We start from the raw sequence: 22,125 nt of genomic DNA, 5'->3' as shown, positions 1-22,125 counted from the left end.
ACATTGTAGCAGTGAAACCTGGGTGAGGTTGTGAACATTGAACATGGTAGAAGAAAACAACACAACCACACAGAGATGTAGAGGGACCCGCCATGGTTGCTCAGTAGCTATAGTGTTGGGCTACTGAGCACGAGGTCGCGGGATCGAATACCGGCCGGCGATGGGGCGAAATGTGAAAACACCTGGAGTCCTCCACTATGACTTGCCTCATAATCAGAAAGTGGTTGTGGGATGTAAAAACCCATAATTTAATTTAGATGTAGAGGGAGAGATGTAGGGGGATCAGAAAGGATGAGTGCTGACCAAGTGACTGTTTATTCGAAAAACCTATGAAAGTGATGGGGGGCGGGGGGGGGGTACAAGCATACTTACATGCAAACTGGCCTTAAACAGCCATATTTATCAGCACGCTACAAAAAGATGAAACTGCAGTTGGAGAGACATCATCATCGTAGTTAATTAGGTGAAAAGACTATTTATTTATCATGAAGTGCCAAAGATGGTTGGCTAATATACAATGAATTTTCTTTTTTCATGTGGTAACGTACATTTCCTGCATTGTCTTGTCGAGGTAGCAACATTCAATATCAGTTTTTTTGAAATAGTGGCTTGCAATGGGGGGGGGGGGGGATATTGCACTGTGTATTCTGCAGCAATTTCCACACATGTGGACTCTGTATTGCTGTTCACAGGCACCGATTATGGCTGCGATCTTTGCATCTGCAAGCACCTAGTGGAAGACTGAATTATTCTTGGCACAGGATTATTTAGTCCACTTCGGTAAAACAAAATAGAAACTGTTTCTGTAAAAATTTTTTTCGAGTTCGAACTCATTACACTATCAAAATAAAAAACAAGTAGGCACGCCATAGTGATGTGTCTAGCGATCGACATTGCTGCTCGTTCATGCTGCATGTGTGATTTTGCAGGGAAGTTGAGCCTCTCCAAAAATTTAACGAAAAATTTTGCATACAAAGGGGCCAATGGCATATTTGCTGCACCTACAGCATCACAAGTGCGAAGTTGCAAGGATGGTCACATCATGTGAAACATACTTTGCACTTGCATTTGCAATAGCCAGCCACCAGATGAGCATGATCCTTTACTTCACTTCAGAGTATTTGAATGTTCCGTTTATTTTGGTGTTTACACGTTTGCCAGTCTGGCCAATACAAGCAGCACCACAATATAGTGGCACCCAGTGCACCACAGACGTGCAAAGGATAAACTGGCACATGCTGTGTTCAATTTGCAATTACTGTTGTCCCTGCTTTTAGCAATGTTACTTCCTTTTGATACTGCTAGCAGATGCAAGCCAACTTTTGTGCAGAAAACACAACATTCACATAGTAGTGTGCAGCTACCTTATCTGATGTGACATATTGTGTACATAATGATCAGCTCTGTGATGCATTAGCATTAGGAATGACAAAGTGGAAAAAAGTGTATGCGTGTGAAGTGTAGGAAGCCGGTCACGTGATAGAGGTGTTTATATATATGTATGTGTGTGTGTGTATGTATGTATGTATGTGTGTGTGTGTGTGTGTGTATGTGTGTATGTGTGTGTGTGTGTGTGTATATATATATATATATATATATATATATACACACACACACACACACACACACACACACACACACACACACACACACACACATACACACACACACACACACACACACACACACACACACACACACAGTCTATGCTCATTACAACGGACCTGCGTATAACAGACTTTCGGATATAACGGACCATATTTCAGCCTTAGTTTGTTCTACCTATTTTATTAATGCAACAAAGTTCGCTTTTAACGGACTGCACTACAACATACTATCGGCTACAACGGACAGAACTAGTGGCAATTTTTTTTAAAATCGGGAATATAAAACGTACTTTTGCCGGGTCGACACGGGCTGACAAACTGGCTTGCAAGGGTCAGCCCACGATCGTGCATGTGAGAGAGGAAGGTAGGGCGGAAATGTGCCGTCTTCTTTTGCGTGTGAGGCACCGGAGAGGCAGGGAGAGCAGGGCTCCATTCTGGCAGCTGCTGCTTATGGTGTGGCTGCGCAGCTGCTGTACCTTGAAAGCGATCTGCGCTGTAGACGAAGTGCTCGCCCGCGCGGGCGCCATATCTTCAAAGCAATCTGCAATGTGGACAAAGTGCACCAAGTGTTGGTAGCTTCGTATGTGCAGTGCTTTCGATGTTTAGTTCGCATTGAAGCGAGAGACGGCTCAAAGGTCAATTCACTTGTTGCTGCTGTCATGCTTTCTCACTCCGTTTTTTTTTACAGCCGCTTTCCACGGTTATCAAGCAAGATAAAACTACTGTCCTTGCTTCACATAGCTGTTTACTAATTTGCTATCGCTATCGATGCTTCGCCTATTGGGCAAAACCGCAACTTTTTTTTTACTTTGGACCTTCCTCACTCACTGTTTACAATAACATTGTTAGACATTGCGACCAAAGTTGTCGAGCTCACTTTGGACAACACGTGTCGAGTGAGCTCCTGAACAACACTTTGCAATGTGGTGAATGAGATTTAAATCATGGATCTGGGACCTAAAAGAAGTGCAACATTATGCTAGTGCATTTCTCTCGCATTTACCACTAAATCGCCAAAGAATTTTTTTTCGAACATTACCAGGTGCGAAACCTGCAGGCACCTTCAATGTGACATTAAACTTAAAAGCACCGCAAATAGTTATACACACGAAGTCAAATCTAGCTTCACGTGTACAAGTTCGGATGTGATTTATATGCTTGAATGTTCCTTCTGCCAGAAACAATATATTGGTGAAACAGGACAATCATTGAACGTCAGATTAAACGGACATCGCGCATACACAGCTAAAGAGCTTCCCAAAGCCGTCGCCGAGCATTTCAACCAACCAAGTCATAATATTGATGAACTTAAACTCTACATCTTGCAGTCAAATTTCCATTCTGAACGAGAAAGAAAATACAGAGAGGCATACCTTATCTATAAGTTCAAGACATTGCAACCAATAGGCATAAACATTTCAAAGGGAGCTTTAGAATCTATTCGCTATGCTAAATTTCAAGCTATAGGCAACAACACTTAGTTCGATTTCTTAGCGTTTTTCCCCCTTTTCTTTCTTTTTGTCGTTCTTGTTTTTTCCCCCTGTATTTATACCATTTCAGTATTTTCGTTTTTTTTTCTTCCTTTTTTACGAGCACCGGTTTCTGCCGCTCCTTCTATTATCTCTTTCAGAGACAAGATAGCCTGCGACTACCACTGCAACAGGTAATAGAGGGCTGCTGTGCACGCCGTTGACACGCCGGCTGACACACGGGCATTGACACATGATTGACAGAGGGTCGGTTCCCTGGCCTTGTGCACAGCACTCCTTTATTCTCAATTTGACACGCTAACACATTCGCTTGTTGCCGCACCCACCCGCCTTACTCACTCTCCCCTTCAGAAGAACCCCACCTATATATACTGTGGCGAGGAAAGCATATGTTGCCTTGAAGAAGACAAGTCCACTTGTCGAAATTTTGGCTCCTGCTTCCACCTTATTTTCGTTTTGCTCATCGTCTTAAGTGTTATAGAAATATGACTGCAAAAAATTCAAGAATACATATTTATTAGGGGTGTGCAAATATTCAAAAATCGCAAATATTATCGAATATTATATTTTTAATATTTGTATTCGATTCGAAAACTATGTATACAAAAATTTTTGAATATTCGATTGGATACAAATATTCGAAACTAACAGAGTATATTGCTGGCTGTGCAGGAGCAAACATGGTTCTTAGCATTTATTTCTATCTAATCTAAAAAAGTGTATTTTTTTGTGTTGAATTTTGGAATAATTTTATGCTGCTGGCGAAATTTCGCCTATAAAACACTCTTAGCCACTGGATGTATAAGCTACACAGGAAAGCCAGCCTGTCAGACGCCAGGTGCATGGGTTTGCGAACAGCGTGGGTGCACGCTTTTGCAGGTTCCACCCCCAATCCTGATCTTATTGCTTGACAGGAAATGCAACAAAGGCTGGCTGGTACAGTGTCAAATTCCTCTGAGTTTAGGGGGAATTGGTGCAGTATGTTAAGGCACAGGTTGGCGAGAACAGACAACTAGTACGTACTCAATTTTCCAAAGCAATATGAGCCAAATACACAATATTTTAGTATAACAGCTTACTAGTTTAATTTTAGTTTAATTTTTTTTACCAACGAGAGTGTGATTGCAATTTTCCAACACCTTAAAATAAACCAACTTGCTAATAAATGCATGTGCATATTATTATTCAATATTCGATTCGATATTTGATGCTGAGTATTCGTATGCAATTTGTATTAAAACATTTTGATATTTGCACATCCCTAATATTATTTATTAGCTTTCGGGCAAAAATTATTTATTTATTATTTTTTATTTATCAATACTGTAGGTCTTCTGCAGACCCATACAGGGAGCGGGCTTACATCATCATAGGCATGTAATAAGATACAACAAGTTCCCAAAAAGACAACAGGAAAACATGAGGTAGATCAGAACACTTTTCAACAAGTGCATCAATATTATATTACCTTCATGGTTACGCTTCGCATACACAAGAGAAAATCTAGCAATATAGATCGTATGCTATACATGAGAAAAATGTACAGATGAGAACAATACAACACTACAAGATACTTTCTGCCATTTTACAACAGGAAAAGTAGTTATACAGGGTCCATTAGCTGCTCCACTAGAGAACAAAACTGATCTAAATTTGGATTATTGACAGCTTCGCTTGGTAGCGCATTCCAGGCATTCACAGCGCGAGGGAAGTAGGAAAACTTAAACATATTGCAATGCGTATTGAATGGCCGGATGCACTTATCATGGTTTGTCCTACTAGACCGATGGCCAAGCGGATGAATATAGTCGTCATTTCTTATTTTGATGTGTCCGTTAAAGAGGAGACAGGAAAACTTCATAGATGCAACATGACGCCGGCAGGAAAGAGTTGCCAAATGCGCTTCATTGTGCATGTCCGTTGCACTGTCGTGCCAAGAATACTTTGAATAGATAAACTTAAGAGCCCCATTCTGTAACCTTTCAAGTTTATCGCGAAGGTACTTTTGATGAGGGTCCCACACTATGCTTCCGTATTCTAAAATATGTCGGACCAGAGTGCTATAGGCAGTTAATTTTACGGCCCGAGGTGCTTTACTCCGTCTTCTGCGTAGAATCCCTAATTGCTTGAATGCCTTGGCGCATGTATCGGTGATGTGCTTATCCCATTTTAAGTCTTGCGAGAATGTGACACCCAAGTATTTCACTTTGTCGACTTGTGTAATATTCAAGCCTTTAAGATTGTACGTAAATGATAAAGGTCGTTTTTTCTTGGTTAGGCTGATGAACGCTGTTTTAGAGACATTTATTTCCATCCCCCACATATTGCACCATTGGGCAATGTTTTGTAAAAAAGAATTAAGCTTTAGTTGATCGTCAGTACTGCGAATTGCAGTATAGATGACACAAGCATCTGCGAAAAGTCGCAGTGTTACACCTGGTTCTGCACAAGAAGAGATGTCGTTAACATATATAAGAAACAATGTTGGCCCTAAAACAGACCCTTCGGGTACACCAGGCAAAACACTTAGGTAGTCAGAATCTACTCTGTTTAAACTTACATACTGAGTACGATTTGTAAGGTAAGCCGAAATCCATCCTATTACTTTGCTATTAATGCCAATCGATTCAAGCTTGGCTATTAATTTAGAATGAGGTACGCGATCGAATGCTTTTGCAAAGTCTATGAGTATTGCGTCAGCTTGAAGTTTAGAATCAATTATGCGAGCGAAGTCATGAGTTATTTTTGCAAGTTGCGTTACTGTGGACAGCCCTCTACGGAAGCCGTACTGTTTAGGGTACAGTATAAAGCCATCAGGTAGTCCATGATGGCTTTGTTGAGGATCATCGTCATCATTATCATCAGCCTGGTTACACCCACTGCAGGGCAAAGGCCTCTCCCATACTTCTCCAACTACCCCGGTCAGGTACTAATTGTGGCCATGTCGTCCTTGCAAACTTCTTAATCTCATCGGCCCCCAGCTATGCTTCCCTTCTCTTGGAAACCAGTCTTCTCTTAATGACCATCGGTTACCTTCCTTCCTCATTACATGCCCTGCCCATGCCCATTTCTTTTTCTTGATTTCAACTAAGATGTTATTAACTCGCGTTTGTTCCCTCACCCAATCCGCTCTGTTCTTATCCCTTAACGTTACACCCATCATTCTTCTTTCCATAGCTCGTTGCGTCGTCCTCAATTTAAGTAGAAACCTTTTCGTAAGCCTTCAGGTTTCTGCGCCGTAAGTGAGCACTGGTAAGACACAGCTGGTTATACACTTTTCTCTTGAGGGGTAATGGTAACCTGCTGTTCACGATCTGAGAACGCCTGCCAAATGCACCCCAGCCCATTCTTATTCTTCTGATTATTTCAGTCTCGTGATCCGGATCTGCAGTCACTACCTGCCCTAAGTAGATGTATTCCCTTACCACTTCCAGTGCCTCGCTACCTATTGTAAAGTGCTGTTCCCTTCCGAGACTGTTAAACATTACTTTAGTTTTCTGCAGATTAATTTTTAGACCCACCCTTCTGCTCTGCCTCTCCAGGTCAGTGAGCATGCCTTGCAATTGGTCCCCTGAGTTACTAAGCAAGGCAATATCATCAGCGAATCTCAAGTTACTATGGTATTCTCCATTAACTCTTATCCCCAATTCTTCCCAATCCAGGTCTCTGAATACCTCCTGTAAACATGCTGTGAATAGCATTGGAGAGATCGTATCTCCCTACCTGACACCGTTCTTTATTAAAATTTTGTTGGTTTCTTTATGGAGGACTACGGTGGCTGTGGAGCTGCTATAGATATCTTTCAGTATTGTTACATACGGCTCGTCTACACCCTGATTTTGTAATGCCTCTATGACTGATGAGGTTTCGACTCAATCAAACGCTTTCTCGTAATCAATGAAACCTATATATAAGGGTTGGTTATATTCCGCACATTTCTCTATCACCTGATTGATAGTGTGAATGTGGTCTATTGTTGAGTAGCCTTTACGGAATCCTGCCTGGTCCTTTGGTTGACAGAAGTCTAAGGTGTTCCTGATTCTATTTGCAATTACCTTAGTAAATACTTTGTAGGCAGCGGACAGTAAGCTGATCGGTCTATAATTTTCCAAGTCTTTGGCGTCCCCTTTCTTATGGATTAGAATTATGTTAGTGTTCTTCCATGATTGCAGTACGCTTGAAGTCATGAGGCATTGCGTATACAGGGTGGCCAGTTTTTCTAGAACAATCTGCCCACCATCCTTCAACAAATCTGCTGTTACCTGATCCTCCCCAGCTGCCTTCCCCCTTTGCATAGCTCCCAAGGCTTTCTTTACTTCTTCCGGCATTAGTTGTGGGATTTCAAATTCCTCTAGACTGTTCTCTCTTTCATTATCATTGTGGATGCCACTGGTATTGCATAAATCTCTATAGAACTCCTCAGCCACTTGAACGATCTCATCCATATTAGTAATGATATTGCCGGCTTTGTCTCTTAATGCATACATCTGATTCTTCCGGTTCCTAGTTTCTTCTTCATGTGAAGAAGAAGACGCGCCTCGCGGCACAGACACATCGCCAACGCGCGGCTCGGCCCCGCTCGCGCTGTTGATTACTGTCGCCTTTTTTGGACAGTGCTTCGGGCTGTCTCGCCGTTCCCGGTCGCCGCGCGTTTGCCTTAGGAGCCGCCAATAAACCTCTTCTCAATTGGTGGAGGTGCTGGGACTCAAACCCCGTCGCTTGTAACCCTGGAGCTGCGATCAAGAACGCTATCGCCCGCCATGACCGACAGCTCATCCCAAACGGCGCCGACGCCACAGTCCGTCACTTGCACCGGCGTTGCACGACAACGCGACCCCAAGATCTTCAGCGGTGCAGACGACGACGACGTAGAAGACTGGTTCGCGTCATATGAACGGGTGAGTGCGCACAACAAGTGGGATGATCCAGCGAAGTTAACCCACGTCATCTTTTATCTGGCTGGTGTTGCCCAACTCTGGTTTCACAACCACGAAAGTGACTTATCCACATGGTCAATCTTCAAGACAACCTTTACAGAAGTGTTCGGCCGCTCCGCTGTTCGCAAACTGCGCGCTGAACAACGCTTGCGCGCCCGAGCACAGCAGACGGCAGAAACATTCACGAGCTACATTGAAGACGTCGTGGACCTGTGTAAACGAGTCAACGCGGCAATGCCCGAAGCTGAGCGAATTCACCATATACTGAAGGGCATCGATGACGGCGCTTTCCAGATGCTTCTAGCCAGGAATCCGCGCACTGTGTCCGAAGTCGTCAGCCTATGCCAAAGTTATGATGAGTTACGGAAGCAACGCGCTTCGACTCGGCGTGCTCTGGGCAGCGACGACTTGGTGGCGAGCCTTGACAGCATGTACGACTCATGCTCATTACTTCAACGGGTCAAGGACTTCGTGCGTGAGGAAGTTGCCCGCCAACTTTCTTTAGTCCCCTTCACTCAGGAGCCCACCTCCCGTCTTCCAAACACGCTCCGCACTCTCATCTCCGAAGAGGTCGCTCAAGTTGTCCCTTCCGCACACCATCAGCCGCCTGCAGCCACGAATCTCAACTCTGCTCTGGCAGTGCAGCCTGTCGCGACTCCTCTCACCTATGCGCAGCCAGTCCTGCCTGTGGCTGCGCCTCTTACGTACGCGCAGGCAGTACGCAGGCCTCCGCCTGCGTCTTTCGCGACCCATTCCCAACCGGCGCCACCGGAAGCCCATGCTTCATCTTGGACCGCACCGAGAGCTAATCCTTGGAGGACGCCTGATAATCGTCCCATCTGCTATTCTTGCTGCACTCCTGGACACGTCGCCCGATATTGCCGACGTCGGCCTCAAGCGTTCGGCGACGCCTCTCGGCCCTTCCAGTACGGCAGCCAGCCCTTTCGCCAATACGCCACTCCTTCCCACCAACCGTATGCTCGTGCTGACCTTCCAGAATTTCCTTCGCGTCGCTCCCCATCCCCTCGCCGACGCTCGCTCTCCCCAATGCGTCGGCGACCCGCACCACCTGACCAGGAAAACTGAACGTCGCAGTTCAAGAGGCAAGAACTGCGCCCCATTCGAACTGCCTAAGTCCTCGCGCCTGTCCTGCTAACGTGGTCGAAATTAGTGTAGAAGGTGTTCCTGCATTCGCTCTTGTGGATACCGGCGCAGCCGTTTCTGTGATAGCCGCCAAACTGTGCCGTTCGCTGCGCAAGGTGACCACGCCGCTTTCTGGACTATCGCTTCATACGGCAAGCGCTCAGCACGTCACTCCGCACGCAGCCTGTACTGTACGTGTGCTTATTCACGGCATTGTTTACATAGTCGAGTGCATTGTTCTTCCCACCTGCTCGCATGACGTCATCCTCGGATGGGACTTCTTATCCCGTCATAAAGCCGTGATCGACTGCGCACGCGCCGAAGTTGAATTTTCCCCTTGTGACGCACCCTTGCACGAAGATTGTGACCGCCTTTCTAAGCTTACCGTGCGCGAGGACACAGATATTCCACCTGGCTCCTTCGCTCTCGTACCCGTCTCTTGCGATGCCATCACTGATGCAACGGTCCTCTTCACACCTTCCGACGTCTTCATGAGCCGTAAATCTCTGCGACTACCCTTCGCAACACTTGACATGGCTGGCGGCTGTAGCAATATATACTTTTGCAATCCCCTCTGTGCGCCTATTACATTGCTCGTTGGTGAATGCCTTGGCATCGTGGAACTCCTCGACTCTTCGTCTTTGGTTGACATCCCCGGAGACCCTTTTGATGTCGACTCCGGCCAGTCGTCTTCGATTTCCGCGCTTGAAGAGACGTCCAAGGATGCTTTCTCGAGTGCCATCGCCGATACCCTCACACCTGCCGAACGCGCCGACCTTCTTGATCTCCTGCACCACTTTAGAAGTTCATTCGACGTTTCACAACCTCACTTGGGCCGCACGTCGGAAGTGCAGCACTACATTGACACCGGTTCACATCAGCCGTTACGTCAGCGACCCTACCGCGTCTCGGCCGAAGAGCGTCGTGTCATTACCACCCACGTGGAAGATATGCTGCGCCGTGACGTTATTCAACCTTCGCACAGTCCCTGGGCATCGCCTGTCGTTCTAGTTCGCAAGAAGGACGGGTCTATTCGCTTTTGCGTCGACTACCGTCGGCTAAATAAGGTAACGCGCAAAGACGTCTATCCTTTGCCGCGCATCGACGACGCCCTCGACAGTCTTCAGGGAGCAGAATTCTTCTCGTCCCTTGACTTGCGTTCGGGGTACTGGCAGGTACCGATGGCAGCAGCCGATCGCCAGAAAACCGCATTCATTACGCCCGACGGCTTATATGAATTTAACGTAATGCCGTTCGGGCTTTGTAACGCCCCTGCCACCTTTGAACGACTCATGGACAACACGCTGCGTGGCCTCAAGTGGTCCATATGTCTGTGTTACCTCGACGATGTCGTGGTTTTCTCGCCTGATTTTCCGACTCACCTGCTCCGCCTCAGACTTGTTTTGACCTGTCTAACGAACGCTGGCCTCCAACTCAACCTCAAGAAGTGCCGCTTCGCCGCGCGAGAGCTCACCATTTTAGGCCACCTTGTGTCCAAGCACGGCGTTCTACCCGATCCTGCAAAACTTCGAGCTGTCGCTGAGTTTCCGAAGCCTCAGACCATCAAAGAACTTCGGAGCTTTGTGGGCCTATGCTCATATTTCCGGCGCTTTGTTCGGAATTTCGCATCGATAATGGCGCCATTGACTCAGCTTCTGCGCGGTGACACCACCCTCTCCTCCTGGTCCCCTGCATGTGACTCCGCCTTCGCTACGCTGCGTCGTCTTCTCACCTCCCCACCTATTCTTCGCCATTTCGACCCGTCGGCTGCAACTGAGGTACACACAGATGCCAGCGGGGTCGGTCTCGGCGCCGTCCTCGCCCAACGAAAGCCAGGCTACCCCGAATACGTAGTCGCCTATGCGAGTCGCACGCTGACGAAGCCTGAGGCCAATTACAGCGTGACCGAAAAAGAGTGCTTGGCGTTAGTATGGGCACTTGGCAAGTTCCGAGCATACCTGTACGGGCGCCCATTCGACTTGGTCACAGATCACCACGCGCTTTGTTGGCTTGCCAACTTGAAAGATCCCACTGGCCGCCTAGCCCGTTGGGCATTACGCATCCAGGAGTACGATATTCGCGTCGTATACCGCAGTGGGCGAACACACTCCGACGCCGACGCCCTGTCTCGTTCACCTTTACCTCCAGACTCGGCCTGCGGAACAACTTCCGCACACTCCATCTCATCTCTCGACATGGACTCCTTTGCCACCGCACAACGTCGTGACCCGTGGATCGCTTCTCTTTTCGACTATCTTTCTGGATCATCGACTATCCCTGTATCCCGAACCCTCCGACGCCAAGCAGTTCATTTTGCCATTCGTGACCAGCTGCTCCACCGACGCAATTACTCTCCTGAAGGCCGTCGGTGGCTTCTGGTGATTCCCCGCAGCTTAAGGTCACAAATATGTGCCGCTTTCCACAACGATCCACAGTGCGGCCACGCCGGAGTCTTCAAGACGTACGAACGAATTCGCCACCGCTACTACTGGCGCGGCATGTACAATTTTGTACAAAAGTTTGTTCGGTGCTGTCTTGACTGTCAACGCCGCAAATCGCCGCCTTTACGCCCGTCTGGTGCCTTGCAGCCGCTCCCGTGCCCTACCACACCCTTCGATCGCGTCGGCATCGACCTATACGGCCCGCTTCCTATGACTCCAGACGGCAATCGGTGGATCGTAGTTGCTGTTGACCACTTGACACGCTACGCCGAAACTGCCGCTTTACCAAGTGCTACGGCACGGGATGTAGCCTTTTTCGTTCTACATCGCTTCGTGCTTCGACACGGCGCACCTCGAGAACTCCTCAGCGATCGAGGTCGCGCCTTCCTCTCCGAAGTCGTCAAAAGTTTGCTCTCGGAATGCCGTATTATTCATCGGACAAGCACGGCATACCATCCGCAGACTAACGGACTCACAGAGCGATTTAACCGCACACTTGGTGACATGCTGTCGATGTACGTGGCATCTGATCATGGTAACTGGGACCGCATCCTTCCATTCATCACGTTCGCGTACAACACCGCGATCCAGGCCACTACGGGATTTTCACCTTTCTTCCTCCTGTATGGCCGCCATCCTACGCATACCATCGACACGCTCCTTCCATACCGTTCTGACGCCTCCGAGTGTCTACCTGTGTCCGACGTCGCCCGACAGGCCGAAGAATGCCGCCAGCTAGCGCGCTCCTTTACGGCCGAGCAACAGCAGCGCCAGAAAGAAAACCGCAGCGACACGCTTCCGAACACCACCTACGCTCCAGGCGTTCTTGTGTGGTTGTCTGTGCCTTTCCAGACTCCGGGGCTTTCCTCGAAACTCGTCCCAAAATTCGAAGGGCCTTACCGAGTCTTGGAGCAAACATCTCCGGTGAATTTTCTGATCGAGCCACTGTCACCACCTGAAGACTTGCGCCGGCGTGGACGTGACATTGTCCACGTCTCGCGTCTCAAGCCCTACCACGACCCTCTGCCTCCTGATTCTTAAGGCGCCAGGATGGCTCTTTTTGTCCGGGGGGAGATTGTGAAGAAGAAGACGCGCCTCGCGGCACAGACACATCGCCAACGCGCGGCTCGGCCCCGCTCGCGCTGTTGATTACTGTCGCCTTTTTTGGACAGTGCTTCGGGCTGTCTCGCCGTTCCCGGTCGCCGCGCGTTTGCCTTAGGAGCCGCCAATAAACCTCTTCTCATTCACTGCTTTTAGGCTTCCTCCGTTCCTGAGAGCTCGTTCAATTCTATCCATATTATACTTCCTTATGTCAGCTGTCTTACGCTTGTTGATTAAATTGGAAAGTTCTACCAGTTCTATTCTAGCTGTAGGGTTAGAGGCTTTCATACATTGGCGTTTCTTAATCAGATCTTTCGTCTCCTGCGATAGCTTACTGGCATCCTGTCTAACGGAGTTACCACCGACTTCTATTGCACACTCCTTAATTATGCCCACAAGATTGTCATTCATATCTTCAACACTAAGGTCCTCTTCCTCAGTTAAGGCCGAATACCTGTTCTGTAGCTTGATCCGGAATTCTTCTATTTTCCCTCTTATCGCTAACTCATTGATCGGCTTCTTAAGTACCAGTTTCATCCATTCCCTCTTCAAGTCTAGGCTAATTTGAGTTCTTATCATCCTATGGTCACTGCAGCACACCTTGCCGAGCACGTCCACATCTTGCATGATGCCAGGGTTAGCGCAGAGTATAAAGGCTATTTCATTTCTAGTCTCGCCATTCGGGCTCCTCCACGTCCACTTTCGGCTATCCGGCTTGCGGAAGAAGGTATTCATTATCCGCATATTGTTCTGTTCTGCAAAGTCTACTAATAGCTCTCCCCTGCTATTCCTAGTGCCTATGCCATATTCCCCCACTGACTTGTCTCCCGCCTGCTTCTTGCCTACCTTGGCATTGAAGTCGCCCATCAGTATAGTGTATTTTGTTTTGACTTTACATATCGCCGATTCCATGTCCTCATAGAAGCTTTCGACTTCCTGGTCATCATGACTGGTTGTAGGGGCGTAGACCTGTACGACCTTCAATTTGTACCTCTTATTAAGTTTCTAAACAAGACCTGCCACCCTCTCGTTAATGCTATAGAATTCCTGTATGCTACCAGCTATATCCTTATTAATCAGGAATCCGGCTCCTTGTTCTCGTCTCTCCGCTAAGCCCCGGTAGCACAGGACGTGCCCGCTTTTCAGCACTGTATATGCTTCTTTGGTCCTCCTAACCTCACTGAGCCCTATTATATCCCGTTTACTACCCTCTAATTCCTCCAATAGCACTGCTAGACTCGCCTCACTAGATAATGTTCTAGCGTTTAACATTGCCAGGTTCAGATTCCAATGGCGGCCTGTCCGGAACCAGGGATTCTTAGCACCCTCTGCTGTGTCGCAGGTCTGACCGCCGCCGTGGTCAGTTGCTTCGCAGCTGCTGGGGACTGAGGGCCGGGGTTTGATTGTTGTGTTCATATGGGAGATTGTGGCCAAGTACTGCACCAAGGTGGCCAATCCTGCTCTGGTCAGTGAGTGTGGTACCGGTTCTGGTCACCGGGATCAGGCCACACTCCAGGCCTGTTCTATGCAATTTTATCAACACGCGGATCTTTTTTTTTTTTAATCCGGTGAAAAATTGCGCGGCACCGGGATTCGAACCACGGTCCTCTTGCACGCGAAGCGGATGTTCTACCTCTATGCCACCGCTGCATCTTGTTGAGGATATGCTCCATCAATTTGCAACAAGTAGTTAGTGATATGGGTCGATACGTTTCCACAGAAAGTTTGTTACCACTTTTATGAATTGGGATTATTCTAGCGCGAAGCCAGTCTGTCAGAACTGCATCATTTTTCAGTGAAAGCGTAAATATTTTATGCAAAAAGGGGGTAAGTTGTTCTGCATAACGCTTAAGAAACGCATTTGGAATTTTATCTGGGCCCGGGTATTTTTTAACATCTAGTTGTAGAAGCAGGTTCAAGATACCTCGTTCGGTTATCTCGATTTCCGGCATAGCCGAGCCACATTGAACAAGCGGTACTTGGACTGGGCATGCTTGGGTGAATACGGATTGGAAAAAAGAATTGAATGAGTTAACTATTGTGTGCGTATTTTCAGTAACGATGCTGTTGATTTCCATCTTACGGATTGGACTGTCCGGTTTAGCAAGGTAATGCCAAAATTTTTTCGGTTGCTTTGTCATGAAATCTATTAAAGTGTGTGAAAAAAAAGTTATTTCTTGCTTGCCGTAACAAGCTTTTAAATTCGTGGTAATATTTATTTATTACTGTTGGATCGCATTTACGCTTCTGGATTCTTTTCAGCCTCCATTTCATATGAATAATTTTTCGAGTTATCCAGGGATTTCTTCACCTTGTTCGCTTACATTTCGTAAGAACATAAGTTTTTTCACAGTGAAAAATTGCCACTTTAAATTTTAGCCATAAGTTCTCGACATCATCGGAAGGTTCAGCGTAAAAATAGTCTAAATTCATTTCCAGGTAATCAATAATGCTTTCATCGTTTGCTCTGCAATAATCTGTAATAACTATATGTGAATTTTCAGTGTTACTTTTTGCCAGGCTAAGATTAGGAAAATGAATTAGAATCAATTTATGGTCAGATATTCCATCTTCCACCTTAATGTCAGTATCTACTGTGCAGGAAATCAAAGCAAGGTCTAAAATATTAGAAACAAGCCCTTGGACGCATGTCACTTGCGTTACACGTTGGGATAAAGAAAAACTTAGCATGGTATCAAAAAGTCGTTTGCAGCTGTTTGCTTCCCTATTGCTGGCTGTCAGGTTATCTCAGTCAATTCCTGCCAAGTTGACGTCACCAACAAGTACTAGCTTCGTCCGATCATGCATTTTCTCGAGGAGGTAGTTGTGTAATTCCGTAAGGTAAGTTTCAGGTGCCCCAGGCTGTCTGTATACTCCACCTATTAGTAGAGGTGTGGTTTGAAATGGTGACAGTGCACCAGAGACTCTCGTGGTTAGGTATACCTTGTTCCTCTTGGAACTTTAGACCATTCTTTATGGCGATGGCCACTCTGCCTCCACAGCTATCACAATTTTTGCGAATTAGGCTATAGTCTTCTGGAATATTTTCTGAATCGTGGATAGAGGGATGTAGCCACGTCTCTGTAATCACTAAAACGTCAGGCTCGTAAGCCAATAAAATCTCCTCTAGTTTATCTGTTTTGTTCACTATGCTTCGAGCATTGACTAGCATGGCGCTCTTTGGCCCACACCTGGTCCTTGCGCCATTAAACATCATATATTCATTCATTCATACTATAAGGAAAACGACGGTGTACTTTCTTGGCATCACGCATTTGAACTATTACCCTCGCGACCAGTCATCTCAGAACGCGCTTGTTTAAGAGGTATCCTCTTTTCCATGTGCTTATCCCATGCGTACGGCGTGTCATTTATTTTCAGCTTATCGAAAAGAAGCACAACCCTATCACCGCATGCTCGGTTTTGTTTTGAGGACTCCCATAACTTCCTGCGCGTTTCACGAACTGCAAATGAAAAATCCTCCAACAACGATAAGTCTGTGCCTTTGAGCTTTGAACAGTTGCGCAGAACTGTCATTTTTTCGGCAAAATCAAAAAACCGCAGTATGACGGGTCGATGTCGATTAGCTAATCTTTTGCCAACGCGATGGACGCGCTCCACAGTCTTTACTTTTACTTTCAGCAAATTGTTGAAGATTTCGTTCTCGACATATTTCTTCAAAATGCAGGGCCTTCATCGCTACATTCTGGGATACCATATATCACAATATTGTTCTGGCGGCTTCTGTTCTCTAAGTTGTCCATTTTACTGTATAAATGTGCGACTTGCTTTTGAACTGTACTAACAGTTGTTTCACACTTTTCAACTTGTTCTTTGCAGTCTTTGAGTGTTGCAAGCGTGTTCTCAATGAGAGACAGTTGTGTTTGGACGCCCTGCATACCGATTTGGAGTTCAGTTTGGGAAGCCTTAATTTCTGTGATGGTATGTAAAATATGTTGCAGAACATCAGAATCAGGATCAAGATTACCCTGTGCATCAGAATCAGGACCTGGGTTTTCCTCTATGTCGCTACACATAATTAGCAATAAGTGAACCATAAGAGACACATTCATACAACATGACCACAAACAGACAGGGCTCGGCAACACCACCAGGCATGTACAGCTAGTTCTAAAACACTTCATAAGACAATATTTTTCACCAGCCTGTACACAGTAGAGCACGAAAGTTAGCATTGTGCGTCTTGCGGTGCCACCGAGCCCACTAAAGGGTGGTAGCAGGCGTTGTCCCAATTTATGCAGTTTCTGGGAGGTCGCTGGATTGCCGAAACATTTATCAAGATGGATCATGTTGGGCGTTGCCGAGTCTAACCGCAAGAGCGATATGGTTGCGACAGAAGCCAGGCCAACTTGATATGATGCTGTCGATGTCACAGACGCAGTGTGTCCGAAGGGAGCCGGAAAGGAGGCATCACCGCGCAAACCGGGTCCCAGGAATACCTGTACACAGTAGAGCATGAAAGTTTGCATCGTGCGCCTTGCGGTGCCACCGAGCCCACTGAGATATTTCTTGCTCTTTGCACAAAAATTGTGCAAAAAGAAAAAAAAAAGACGCAGATCTGACACACATGTTGGAATCAATGTGAAACGAAGCTTTAGTGTAGTGGCTAATTAAATGCTGTATAACTAACAACAGTACATACAGTTGCACTAACTTTCATTCTGTACAGTGTGCAATGTCATGCAGTGTTTATATTTATCCATAACAAAGGTGATATCTTTAATATCATGCAATTTTAACGTTTATGCTCTGCACCGATCACAAACCATGCTGAAATGAAGACACCAAATCTGGCGGATGCACAGTAAGACATCTATGCAGCGATGTTACGAGAACGAAGGCAATGCATGGCGCGCGTTGAGGGAAAAAGAATGATGGCAGGTGTGTGTACAGAGAAGTATGACACATGTCTAGCTACATTTAAGAATTCTGTCACAGTGGTGACAGAATTCTTAAATTTTTGTCACAGTGGCACATATCCATTCTGGAGGATTGGCCAAGAGCAGGCACACACCATTGGCTTATGCTCAGTCGATAAAACAAAGAAGATTGATTAAGTCAAAGAATCCATTGAATATAATTCGTCATTCCATTATTAGGTCAGTGTGCTTTGAGATACCTGTTATTTGTTCAGATCTTATGAAGGAATTAATTTTTTTGGTGTGCAAAGCAGAGGTGTGCTTACTCATACTACTTCGTTGGTCAGCGTACAAGGGTTATATAAGTATATAAGCTGATTCGCTTGTACTATCATTCGGCGCACACATAGCCTTCATATGTATATCCACAAGCATATCTGCTGAGATACTGACCGACCCAGTGGACAGTAACCACGCCAAACCCAGGAAAGTAGGTAAAGAAAGCTTCACTTTAATGTTGACTCTTCTGAATGTGTTTCCCATAGGCAGCTAAGCATATGCCTTTCACTTTCATCCTTATCAAGGCAGTGAGTTCTCTCCCGACATGCAGCCCCCATGGCCGGGATGAAACCCGTGACTTTGAGTTCAGCAATGCGATGTCATACCCACTAAACTTTCGTTATTTCATGAAAGTCTTCATGCTCATGAAATGTTCACATTTATAATATAAACTGCATTTCTGCTTCTGTCTGTCTTCTGTCTGCTTCTATCAGTACTTGTGGTGTGACTAAAAAATGAAGCAGAGACACATCTCATCGGTAGTACTTGCGTGAACAATATTCATGTAAACAAAATGATTGATAGGCAGGATTGGCATGTGCTTCTTTCATGCCAGTAGAATTATCTCTGTGAAGCAGAACGTGTTAAAGATAGAACTTCAGCCCTTAGATTTAAAATAGCTTGCTCCTTGTAGCTAATACCTGCGCTTCAAATGCCTTGTCCTTTATCACTCAGTGTGACTCAAGTTCTGCCACAGGAATAAATAAATCACCAACACTTTGATATTCTGGGAAGTTGTTCTACTTGCTGTGTGACAAATAGCTAAGATGGGTTTTAACCTAAAGAGAATCTGTAGCAAGTGCATACTGCGTCATTTGCAGTCAGAGCCAAGAAAGCTTAACAGAAAAATGATGTAATTAAAATGATGTTCATATAGTTTCATCCTTTGAAGGGTCACTAAAGCCAAATATTAAGTAAAGTGATAGAGTAATGCTCAAAAATGTCTAAGGCATGAATATTACCAAGGACAGAGCTTTAGTATTAGAGAAATTTAGGCAAGTGCGCAGGACTCGACAGGGACATATCAGCACTAGCCCGATGACATCACACTGCCTTCTTATAAATTCTATGACTAGTAGTCTACTGCCAATAACAAAAAAGTTGCAGTTTCACCCGGAATGTGAAGCACAGATTACGATAGCAAATAGACAGCTATACAAACAAGGATAGTAGTTTTATCGGCTGTATAAGCTTGGAAACATTCGCTTACTAATTAAATTAACAAGCATGGTGTCATTGTGCACAGGCAAACATGAGCATATCACACTCGATGAGCATAGACACTCGCTGTCAAAACACTGGCGTGAGGAAGCACAGCGGTAGCAGCGAGCAAAGTGACCTTTGTGCTGTCTATCCCTTCAATGCAAACTGAGTGGTGAGAATGCAGCATGCACAAAGGTATGAGCCGTCGAAGCGCCTTGACTCTGCCCTCAACGCAGATCGCTTTCAAGATGCAGTAAAAGCTCGTTAATACACAACTCGTTAATTCGAAATTTTGGATAATTCAAAGTAGCTGCTGTGGTCTGTCCAGCAATGTATTGAAAGCAATATCCAGGGAAAATGGGTAAGGCGGGAGATGGAAATTCAAGACGATGAACAAAACGAGAACAAGGTGAAAGCAGGAGCCAACGTTTTGACAAGTGGACTTGTCTTCTTCAGGGCCTTCAAGCAAGAAACGTTGGCTCCTGCTTTCACCTTGTTCTCGTTTTGCTCATCAGCTTGAAAGCAATATGTAACACATCCCGCTAATTCACACTGAAATCCGCACCACCACCGATAATTCGAACTCCGTGCCATCGTGGATGGGGAGAGTGCTAATGCACGAGAGCACGTTGGCGGCGCTGGCATCGCTGCGCAGCTTTGCTTTTTCCATCTGCGGCCCTTTGTTTAGGCCTGACTGCAAAAAGACGCATTTGTGCCAGGTCATGGCATGGCCAACACCTCTGTTGCAGGTCGCTTCTCTCCTTTGAGGTTCCTAAAGCTCAAGGGCGATAAAATGGTCGCCATGCACTGTATTGTATGTGTGAGCGAAAGCGTGCAAAGGTTAGCCGGCGAACGCGGCTCAATCTCGCATGTGCGAGCGAGGAAGGTGGGGCGGATGTGCACCCTCTCCTGTCACGCAGCCATGCGGGCCCCGTATCTTGAAAGCAATCTGCGACATGGCCAAAGTGCGCACCCGCGTGGGCCTCATCTTCAAAGTGATATGCGATGTTTGCAGAGTGCACGTAGTGCTGGTAGCTTCGAATGCGATGTGCTTTCTATGTTTCATTTGCGTTGAAGCAAGAGCTGTACTAAGGTCAATTCGCTCGCTGCTACTGCCGCGATTCCTCACTCCAGTGTTTTTCAGGGAGTTTCCGCGGTCATCGAGCGAGATATGTTCATGTTTACCTGTGCACGTGTGACACCGTACTTGTTAACTTAGTAAGCGAATGTTTAAAAGTTTATACGGCCAGTAAAACTACTATCCTTACTTCGTATAGCTATCTACTGATTTGCTATCGCAATCAATGCTTCGCTTTTTGGGAGAAATTGCATAATTTTTATTTCTCCGCGCCAGTCGGTGCGACGAATGCGCAGATGGAGCAAGAGCCATCTCAACGTCGGGCACAGCAGACCGTGTTGTCCGCATCCGGTTATGTTAGCTGTGCCAGTAACGAAGTGTAGATGTTCACGCCAACGTCACCGTGTGTGCGCGTGTGCTCACACTACGTCGGACTATATACGCGCGCCTTAACCAGTCAATTTTTGTCTTTTACTTTCATTAGTTTGAATTTTGATAATTCGAATTTTCGTAGCATCCCCGTGGAATTCGAATTAACGAGCTTTTACTGTATGGCGTGTGCGGCCGTAGAATACGCAGTATGACGTCACCGCCCCCACCTCCCTCCCCTTCCCCCGGAACCTAGTGCACGATGGAATACAGTGCGCTTCTTTCCTGCTTTCCTCCCTTGCACAAGTGAGATTGAGCCGCGATCATCAGCTTCCCTTACACGCTTTCACTCGCCCATACAGCATACGGTACGCAGCGCCGGTGTTTTCACCCTTGGAGTTTATTTATTTATTTATTTGACAATACTGCAGACTCCGATTGGAGTCCAAGCAGGAGTGGGTGCAGGAACATAATCAAAACAAAAGTACAAAAACAAAGGCAAAGAACAAAAAATCATGCATTTACACTTTTCAAACAGGCAATAAAATGCACTACATCCTTAGAGTCAACAACACTCTGTGGTAGCCTATTCCAATGGGATACAGTATTAGGAAAAAAAGAATATTTAAATGAATCAGTACAAACCCGGTACTCTTGTAAGAGTTTTCCATGGTTATAGCGAGTGTTTGCTTGTGATACAGGGGTGAGTTAGCGAGCCTTGTCAACCTGCTTCTTATTATTGTATGACAGATATAAGAACTTAACTTAAGCCTGTGTTCTGTACATCATGATCGGGAGAGTCTCAAGGTCTAGCATATTAATCATATCTGTCACGCTGTCTGTCCTTCTGCAGCAGTTGCAAATGAAGCCAATGGCTAATTTTTGCATGTTTTCCAATTGATCTGTTTGTTTTAGTTTAAGGGTCCCATAACCAGGACGCATAGTACAAAATGGGTCTGACCAGTGCTTTATACGCAGTAAGTTTCATGTTTATCGGAGCTCTCGACAATTTCCTTCGAATGTTCCATAGGGCCTTACATGCATTGCAGCATATGTTATCAATATGTTGGTCACATGACGGAACATCACGGCGACGCTGACAGCAAAAATGCGCCTGGAGTGTCCTGCGGGGATATAAGTGGTCCATCTGTCTATGCTGTTTCGACGGTGTCATTGTCTACTCGCCTACGTTTGACAGCCACCTCACCCATTTATCGGCCGTTCTTGCCGTCTTCCGTCGAGCCAATCTTCAGCTGAACTCTGCCAAGTGCCGTTTCGGGCGGCGCCAAATAATTATGCTCGGTCACCTTATCAGTGCTGCTGGTGTTCAGCCAGACCCCAACAAGGTGCGAGCAGTGCAACAATTTCCTGCACCATGCTCAGCCAAAGTCATCCGGAGTTTCATAGGATTATATTCCTACTTTAGTCGCTTTCTACAGAACTTCGTGGACGTCGCCCGCGCTGTCACTGAACTCTTGAAGAAAGATGGTCCTTTCGTGTGGGGACCCGAACAAGAAGCTTCGTTTTCTGCCCTCAT

At 46.2% G+C, this 22,125-nt stretch overlaps 2 protein-coding genes across 9 annotated transcripts in view; one reads left to right on the top strand and one right to left on the bottom strand.

The window, feature by feature from the left end:
• The window catches only part of LOC142586041 (uncharacterized), a 116,796-nt gene that overhangs the window by 61,950 nt on the left and 32,721 nt on the right, over positions 1-22,125 (bottom strand). For all 3 annotated transcript variants that reach the window (XM_075697284.1, XM_075697271.1, XM_075697277.1), the window contains 2 exons: positions 16,886-17,179; positions 1,898-2,148 (listed from right to left, as the gene is read on the bottom strand). In XM_075697284.1, the coding sequence (XP_075553399.1) occupies positions 1,898-2,040 (143 nt within the window). In that variant the 5' untranslated portion in view covers positions 2,041-2,148; positions 16,886-17,179. The remainder of the gene's footprint in view (positions 1-1,897; positions 2,149-16,885; positions 17,180-22,125) is intronic.
• Positions 1-22,125, top strand: part of LOC142585994 (uncharacterized) — a 330,876-nt gene that overhangs the window by 295,770 nt on the left and 12,981 nt on the right. For all 6 annotated transcript variants that reach the window (XM_075697173.1, XM_075697220.1, XM_075697194.1 and 3 more), the window contains one exon: positions 3,238-3,270. In XM_075697173.1, coding sequence (XP_075553288.1) covers positions 3,238-3,270 — 33 coding nt within the window. The remainder of the gene's footprint in view (positions 1-3,237; positions 3,271-22,125) is intronic.

Source organism: Dermacentor variabilis, chromosome 1, assembly GCF_050947875.1.
Source record: "Dermacentor variabilis isolate Ectoservices chromosome 1, ASM5094787v1, whole genome shotgun sequence".
Lineage (NCBI taxonomy): Eukaryota > Metazoa > Arthropoda > Arachnida > Ixodida > Ixodidae > Dermacentor > Dermacentor variabilis.
The sequence above is the reverse complement of the archived record's forward strand: the minus strand, read 5'-3'. Positions and strand labels throughout refer to the sequence as shown.